The sequence below is a fragment of the Primulina huaijiensis genome, chromosome 6 (genome assembly GCF_012295235.1).
Source record: "Primulina huaijiensis isolate GDHJ02 chromosome 6, ASM1229523v2, whole genome shotgun sequence".
Classification (NCBI taxonomy): Eukaryota; Viridiplantae; Streptophyta; class Magnoliopsida; order Lamiales; family Gesneriaceae; genus Primulina; species Primulina huaijiensis.
This window is the reverse complement of record NC_133311.1, coordinates 20,337,009-20,345,075: the sequence shown is the minus strand read 5'-3', so window position 1 is coordinate 20,345,075 and position 8,067 is coordinate 20,337,009. Positions and strand designations below refer to the sequence as shown.

Sequence of the window (8,067 nt, the reverse complement as noted above, 5' to 3'; positions counted from 1 at the left end):
ATATATAAAGTTTTTGTCATATTTGGAAAATTTCCAAAAAAAACAATATTCTACAAAAATAAATATTGATCAACATTAATGCATTCATCTAACACATTAAATATTTGAAAACAAATATGAAATAAAATATGCAATTAAATAAGAATTCATTTAAGTTTTTTTTAAAAATTCAAATATGAGTATAATGTTTTTTGAAAATATAAGCTACATTTGAGTATTTGCATTAGTTATATAATTTTACTTAATTTTGGTTATGATTTTGAGTTTTGTATTATTTTTATAATTTCATATATTTAGTTTTCATTGTTCTCTAACTAACATATTAAATAATATATAAATTTTTTATATAATATATGTATTTTTTAACTTTTTAAAGGAGTTATCATAAATTTTTTATATATTGATTGTCTACAAATTGGTATTATTATTATTGCTATTATTATCTTAATTATAATCTTAATACAAATATTTTAAACATGTTTTCAAAAATAATTTAATTTTTTAATTAAAGTTTATTTATCTAATAAATGACAAAAAATTTGACTTTTTTTGAAAAATATTTATTTATTCTTTAAAATTTTAATATATAAAATAAATATGTTTTTTAAAATACACTTTTGTATTCATTTTATTAATAACAGATATATTTAACCAATATAATAAAATTATTATGATCAAGCGCTTACTACTGGACTAAAATATATAGCTGTTAATCAAGACAAAACTTTATTTTTCTTATACTTCTGTCAATATAGAGTGCACCTATTTTGTTTTATATAATAATATTTTTATAATAATATTTAAAATTCAATAAATTCATTATATTATACCAATAATGTTAAATGTAATGTTTTTTTTTTGAAAAGTTAAATGTAATGTTATTACTTATTAAATTTAATTATTAATTAGATAAAATAATATTTTATCACTCACACCGATAAAATATATATTAATTATTAATTACGTAAAATAATATTTCATCAATCAAACAGATAAAATACTTATATATATAAAACATAATTGCTTTATAATATTCTCCATTACAGGTTTTAGTATCTTCATTACATCTGAGCTCGAAACGCGTCGAAATCCAATCAAAATTTGACTCTGTCCTCTTTCACCTGGAATCCCGATTTATCTACCAAATTCTCCTCCAAAGTCAAGGCAGGCTCCTAGAGAGAAGATTCTGAGGGTTTTCATTTAAATAATTTTTGTTTTGGGTCCATGGTGAACCCTACAACGGGGAGACATTTCCAAGTCAAAGAACAATGGCGTGACGATCTGAGTCGCGCCACAACACCTACTTTCGTGTCATTTATACCCAAGTAACAAATCACCTCGACCTTGTTCGTTCTTCTCTCTCGGAGCTGTTGGAACTTCAATATTTGTCCTTTTTTGTTAAAACTCTTGTATTCTGCTTCCGATCGTCTTTGGTTTCTTGTTTTTTTTCCCTCCTGTTGTTTTTGTAAGTTTTGGATTCAAGTAGAATCAAGAAAATCATCGCGGGCTTGATGAACTCTAATACTCCATCATCTAGTGGCGGAGGATCTGGATCGGCCGATTCCACCGGGCCTAGAAGAAATACCAAGCGACCAAAGTGTATTTTTCTACGACCCATCTTCTAGAACTTTTGAAGTCTCGTTTCGTGAATTTTCTTCTTGTGCAGATGGAAATTCTTTTGGGAATTTATGTGCTGGATTGTGTAATCTGTTCTTAGTTGTCTGCTTTGTACTTGATCTTTGTTTAAATGATTTTCAGGAGGTCTTTGGGACCAGATGGGTATGTAACTCTAGATGTATCATGAATATTTGCAATATTCGGAATCTTGATTCAGTACTTGTATATGCATGATTGGAATAAAAGAAAGGGATAAAATATACAATACTAATTTCTGTAATATTTAGCTTTCAAGCAAAATAAATCTCAAATTCGTAATTAACTGTATAAAATGCAAGAAAGAAAATGAGACTATCGTTAACCAAAGATACGACTAAATTAATCTGTAGGACTGCAACTGTTGATTCATGTTTTTCCATGTTTGACGAAGCAGATTGCATACATGGTTCATTTGACTTAAATAGTTATTCTGGTGCTAAGCAAGAAATTTATCTAGGAGGTGAGATAGAAGTTGCTTTGACAGATTCTATGGAATCTACTGTTTATATTTTATGGAAGTTTTCTTGGACAATTTTTGCAGTGAGAATTTAAATTCTCTTGAAATTATTGTAGGTTACCCTCGAATGGTTTTCAATTCACAGAAACAAAGCAAGTGTATTGCAGCTCACAGAACTTGAGTTTATTATATGCAAATGAACACTATGATGAAGTATTCTAACGTCTTATCAATTTAAGGACATAGTATTGATAGCACATTAATTGTACATTGCATTTGCGAAATCATGTGAAAACCCTTGAAATATGCCCATAATTTTCATATAGGCTACAAAAAAAGGAATGCCTTATCGGCGAAACTTTATCTGATGAAACTTTTGATACGTTATTTATCTGTTTATCATTGGATAACATAAACAAGTTAATCGACCCTTTTTCATGATTATTTAGCAAAAAGATTTAATGTCTATGATAACATACTGGTTCGGAACATTTTAATTTGTTTTTTTTTTTCCCCAGATTCTAGGTTTACACAACAGGAGCTTCCGGCGTGCAAACCTATTCTCACTCCTAAATGGGTAAATGTTATGTATTATAGTGTGGGGTGTGATCAAATTGATTCGGCCTGAATATCACGTGATTGGTATTCAAAACAATTAAAATCATGCCAAGTTTGAAATTTGAGCTGATTATATGATAGGCTTGGGAGGTTTAATATATTTTCATTATAAATATGTTAAAAAATAAATGATCTGGAAAGCTTGAATGAAGCATTTGCTTAATAAAGTTCGTTAATTAAGTTAAAATGAAAGTAACTTAGATTGATTTTGACCTCTAATTTAAGCCCAAATAGATGGCATTTAAGTGGAGGTTTTGAGAGAGGATAAATATCAAGTTGAGAAGTTGTTTTTCCATTTATGTTCCTGTCATATAAATAAATGTACTAAAATATCTATGTGATGTCTTATGCTTAACCATATAGAGGGACAATTTTGCTAATTTTTCCGATTCACAATTGGAAAACACACTTTTATAATTATATATATAGATAGATATATAGATATAGATATGGACTATCCACTTTTAGAATATGCATCCTAATGATTGCATGCTCTTTTTGGTGCAGGTGATCTCAACACTTTTGCTTGTTGGTGTTGTCTTCATTCCCATTGGGATTGTCTCCCTCTTTGCTTCTCAAGATGTATGCTGAATGCTCCAACTCATTTATCGGCTACTTTACTTTCACAGCTCTATTACTGTCTAAGCTTTCTTTTATGTTTGTCAGGTTGTTGAAATTGTCAATGAATACGAAACTGAATGCATTCCAATCGAATCCCGAAATGACAAACTTGGGTATATTCAAGGCCCTCAAGACAAGACCTGCTATAGAACTCTCAGCGTGAGTTCCATCCAGTATTTGCTTGTTATTCGCTTTGCCTCATCGTTCGCTCATACTGGTTTCTTTACTAGTGAGTTTTAACTAATGAATCAATCAACACCAGATTTCAAAGCAAATGAAGCATCCGATTTATGTTTATTACCAACTTGACAGTTTTTACCAGAATCACCGTAGGTACGTATAATGCAGAGTTTACTGTATTAATTGTCTTTTAAAGTAGTTTGTTATCTTGTAATTCTGTAATCCTGCAAGAATTGTTATAATTCTTTGGTATCTCTTGATTAACTTTAGATATGTGAAGAGCCGAAGTGATCAGCAGTTGAGAAGTATAAACAATGAGGGGGACACTGATCCATGTAAGCCTGAGGCAACCATAGATGGGAGGCCAATTGTTCCTTGTGGTCTTATTGCCTGGAGTCTGTTTAATGATACTTACAGTCTAACTCGCAACAACCAGCAGTTGAACATAAACAAGACAAATATCTCGTGGAAGAGCGACAGGGATCGGAAATTTGGGAAAAATGTCTTTCCGAAAAATTTTCAGAACGGAACTTTAGTTGGTGGTCGAACTCTTGATCCTTTATTACCAGTAAGCCTCTGGCTCTATAAGCCAACATATCATGTTTACTCTTACTTGTAGAGTGCAGAGGACTTATGTTGCTAGAAGAAGCCATTGCTCGTTTTATAGCATTGCATTTCATAATTACATGACACTTGGAGTATAATATCAAATCTAACCATGCAGAATTTTAGTTTCCTTGGAGATGTATATTCTTACTTTATTTTTTTTCATTTAATGATATTACGCACCAAGTCAAAGTGTAAGCAAATTAAAATTGCGATTGGATGCTAGTTCTTGAATTTGTGCTGATTTGTTGAGTTTCGACATCGGATTAAAAAAAAAGGTTGAAAGTGGCAAGTGCAAGCTCAACAGATTTTAGTGTGAAGTTGCTAGATCAGTTATAACTTTGTTAACTGTCACTTTCAATAATTGGCAAGTAGTAAAGTTGCATTCTTTATCTATTTCAATTTTAAATTGCTTTACAAAAAACTAATTATCTATCTGAATATGTTTCCGTTCCACAGTTGAATAAACAGGAGGACCTTATGGTTTGGATGAGAACTGCAGCCCTTCCCACATTTAGGAAATTGTATGGGAGAATAGAAGTGGATCTTCAACGTGGTGATACCATCAATGTGACAATAAGTAACAATTATAACACCTACAGTTTCAATGGCAAGAAGAAACTTGTTCTTTCTACCACAAGCTGGCTTGGAGGGAAGAATGACTTTGTGGGTATTGCGTATCTCACAGTGGGTGGATTGTGCATTGGTTTGGCCATAGTTTTCGCTCTTATTTATCTAATTAAGCCAAGGTATGATCTGTTTGCCTTTTCTTCGTATTCTCATTTATCACCTCCCATTTATTCTTCATCCACGACCAAGTAGCATTTTTTTTAGCTAGTTTGGTTGAGTCGCTCCATAATTAATGAATCCTGATGGTTCAAGCCAATGTGGTGTTTTGTTTGATGAATGAAACATCCGAGAACATTTCTACAAGATGGTTTCTAAGAACAGCTTTGTCATGAACATACTTTGCAAATGCTACGATACATCGAGTATGTTGGGACAGAGAAGCTGCTATAAAAAAGTTTACAAGAAACACTTTTTCAAAAATAAAAAATTTAGTTTCTGGGCTTTGGCTCCGGTTTCAGCTTTTCCTTGACAAAATCGGGAAAGAACTCCTTTCGCTAAAAACGGACATTAAAGCTATGTCTCGCCTTTTTTCCTTTTAAAAAGAACACTTGGAAAACCGAGATCAGTAGTGTTTTGTCTTTTAAGTTAGAGCTTTTGTATCCTCAACCGATCCATAATCTGTTAATTTCTTATTTTCTTGCATCTGTTGTCAATCATATGTTATCCCATGCAGGCGACTTGGAGATCCGTCTTATTTGTCATGGAATCAGAATCCAGGTCGTCGTTAATCTGGTTTATGTGTGTTGTTCGGTTTGTCTACTCGAAATCACTGCAGTGCCCTCGTTCCACGCATTTCCTCTTAAAGATGTACACAGTACACCAATCTGAACCACATGCAGTTCTTTGTTTGATTTGAACTTAGTTTATATCTGGAGATTTGTATTTGTTCACAGCAAATACCTCCTGGGTTTATGCGCAAATTTACTTACTTGTATAGTTTTAATATCGATCGGTTTGAGAAACAGGCGTCGTTTTAGAATAAAAGATTTTACCATGTATTTCAAATCTTGTTTTTATTCTACTTTTATGTACCCTTTTCCGATCGAGTCAGCCACATATTTCAACTCCAATTTGCAGTAAATGTGAGTAAAATTGTCATATTTTATCATTCATATGGTGTTTCTCAACCAAAACAAAGTATACAATCTAAAATAAATGTTTATATGTCCTTTAATAAATTGGAAATTATATTACAAAATCGCTGCCCAAATGAAGAACACCGATCGAATACGTTCTCTCAATCTTTTTATTCATCAACTACAGCTGATGTTTCTTCAAAAATTACAAGTAAAGAAAATGGCAGCCATCATAACCTGCAAGAGAAATGATACATTTTCAATCTAAAGTGTGATACTTTTGAACAGATTAGATATCTCATGAAATTTCTCGTCAAGATTTATGAATCCACAGCTTGATATATGATATTTTGAAAATTTAGTTTGCGTATGAAAAGTGAAAACTACTATATGAGAACTTACTTGGATCAACAGTGACAAGTATTGCCGTTCCTCCAAAATCACATGTTCCCCCTGCCACCTTAGTCCTTTGCCAATAGCTATTGAATGCATACGACGCATGTGCAAATAATGTGTTCGGTTCAAAACAAGATCCAGCTGATTGAATCTGATCACAGTCAGCTCCAGATCCACAAGCGTAGTTCATAGCCTCTTCGATGATTGGATCGGGAACCGAAGCCTTGGCTACGCACCATGTGGCCGTGATTGGGTTCCTGTGAGGTGGTGGTGGCACGGTTGGAGGTGGGAAAACTATGGGTGGCAAGAATACACGTGGGCTTGGAACAAATCCATAAGGGGAAGGAGTCATAAAGGGTGGGCTAGGCTCGTAACTCGGTGGACTTGGTTCGTAACTTGGTGGGCTGGGCTCGTAATAAGGTGGGCTAGGCTCGTAGTTTGGAGGGCTGGGCTCATAATAAGGTGGGCTTAGCACTGGTTGAGTCGGAGTGGGGCCAGTAGGCACATTTGTGGGTGGATTGGGAACTACACTAGGTGGGCTCGGAATAATGATAATAGGTGGGTTGGGAATTGAGCCACTCTGAGGTGGTCCGTAAGTTGGGCTTTCTGGGCTTGGTACTGTGGAAGGTGGCAGAGGGGTAAGAGGGGGATAGACACAGAATGGAGGGGTGTTTTCGGGAAAGGGGAAAGGAGGAAGAGATTCATAGGGTGGTAAAGAGAATGGGGAACTTACGTAAGGGTCAGTATTTGATGAATCCAGAGGCAAGTTCATTTCTAACCTTCTTTTGGTTTGATGAAACTTTCTTGTAGGTTTAATGTTTGAACTTCTTGTGTGCTTCCAACTTCTAAATTTGTGAAATGTTTTGGTTGCATCTGTCGAAATATGAAATGGAAATATAAATCTGCAAACAAGTAGTACTCCAAATTGCTGAGGTAAAAATTTATCATCTCAATATACAAATATATGGCACATATCACATTTGGAGTAAAAAATTAAGAGACTCGGAGAGCAAATGCCAAAAGAACAGAACATGACTTACCAGAGTGGACAGAACAAATGGCAGCAGAGAATGCATAGAGAGTTAGTAAAATGCATGACTTCATGAGAACTCCATTTTTCTCCATTGGGAACTCAAGAAAATGCGAAGAATTGTTTCTATATTATTATGATCAAAGGCTTCTAAAATTAGGGAACCCTTGTCGATCGATGGTGATACACTCTAGTGTTGATCCCTCAAAGGGTCATCAATAAAATTAATGGATGGCTTTATATAGAATGACCAAAGTGAAGATAATGAGAAGACAACTGAAAACTCAAGGTGACACTACATAATTTCTGAACTCATCTCTCCTAAAGTTACATGTGGGCCACATATAGTATATCTTATTGTAATTCCATATATTTCGAGGTGCTTGCTAATAATTTAAATCTCAAATAGATCATTGCTGAGTATGGATCAACCTACGTTTTGAAAAATTAAGATATCGTTTGATTTGTCAGATAAAATGATATGTTATAGAGATAATATATTGATTCATAACTTTAATCATTTATAGAACTTTAAGCATTGTATGAAACAAAGAAGTTCTCATTCGCATCAAACGACGTCGTGTATAATTCATTGATTTCCTAGGAACCGATTTTTTATTTTTTTTAAAAAAGAGAACGACCATCATATCCCCTCAGCCACCCATCAAGCCGGCCCCTGTCGTTGGATAAAGGTTAGATTCATAGTTGAGATAGTTTGAGTTGATCAATACAAGAAAACCCGATTCTTTAAGGCAGGCCACTTTGCAGTGAGGTGATTAGAAATGTGTGCATGAAGA

General features: G+C 33.7%; 2 protein-coding genes across 2 annotated transcripts; one reads left to right on the top strand and one right to left on the bottom strand.

The window, feature by feature from the left end:
* The first annotated feature begins 1,059 nt into the window (after window positions 1–1,059).
* On the top strand, window positions 1,060–5,766 carry LOC140978115 (ALA-interacting subunit 3-like). The gene is made up of 8 exons (XM_073442911.1): window positions 1,060–1,599; window positions 2,632–2,690; window positions 3,239–3,313; window positions 3,398–3,511; window positions 3,615–3,685; window positions 3,803–4,100; window positions 4,598–4,887; window positions 5,442–5,766. Exons 1-8 carry the CDS (start codon window positions 1,512–1,514, stop codon window positions 5,494–5,496), a joined length of 1,050 nt encoding a protein of 349 aa, XP_073299012.1. The 5' UTR covers window positions 1,060–1,511; the 3' UTR covers window positions 5,497–5,766.
* A 120-nt stretch (window positions 5,767–5,886) lies between these two features.
* Window positions 5,887–7,524, bottom strand: LOC140978117 (uncharacterized). The gene is made up of 3 exons (XM_073442913.1): window positions 7,281–7,524; window positions 6,247–7,113; window positions 5,887–6,081 (listed from the first exon to the last, which is right to left on the bottom strand). The coding sequence occupies exons 1-3, from the start codon at window positions 7,363–7,365 to the stop codon at window positions 6,050–6,052; spliced, it is 984 nt and encodes a 327-aa protein (XP_073299014.1). The 5' UTR covers window positions 7,366–7,524; the 3' UTR covers window positions 5,887–6,049.
* Between the last annotated feature and the right edge of the window lie 543 nt (window positions 7,525–8,067).

Excerpts from the sequence above, each read along its gene's own strand:
- LOC140978115 (XM_073442911.1), top strand. The coding sequence starts at position 1,512 with ATGAACTCTAATACTCCATCATCTAGTGGCGGAGGATCTGGATCGGCC. Across the intron at positions 1,600-2,631 it reads AAATACCAAGCGACCAAAGT|ATTCTAGGTTTACACAACAG; the intron begins GTATTTTTCTAC and ends TTTTTTCCCCAG. Across the intron at positions 4,101-4,597 it reads CTCTTGATCCTTTATTACCA|TTGAATAAACAGGAGGACCT; the intron begins GTAAGCCTCTGG and ends TCCGTTCCACAG.
- LOC140978117 (XM_073442913.1), bottom strand. The coding sequence starts at position 7,365 with ATGGAGAAAAATGGAGTTCTCATGAAGTCATGCATTTTACTAACTCTC. Across the intron at positions 7,114-7,280 it reads CATTTGTTCTGTCCACTCTG|ATGCAACCAAAACATTTCAC; the intron begins GTAAGTCATGTT and ends ATATTTCGACAG. Across the intron at positions 6,082-6,246 it reads ACTTGTCACTGTTGATCCAA|GTTATGATGGCTGCCATTTT; the intron begins GTAAGTTCTCAT and ends TTTCTCTTGCAG.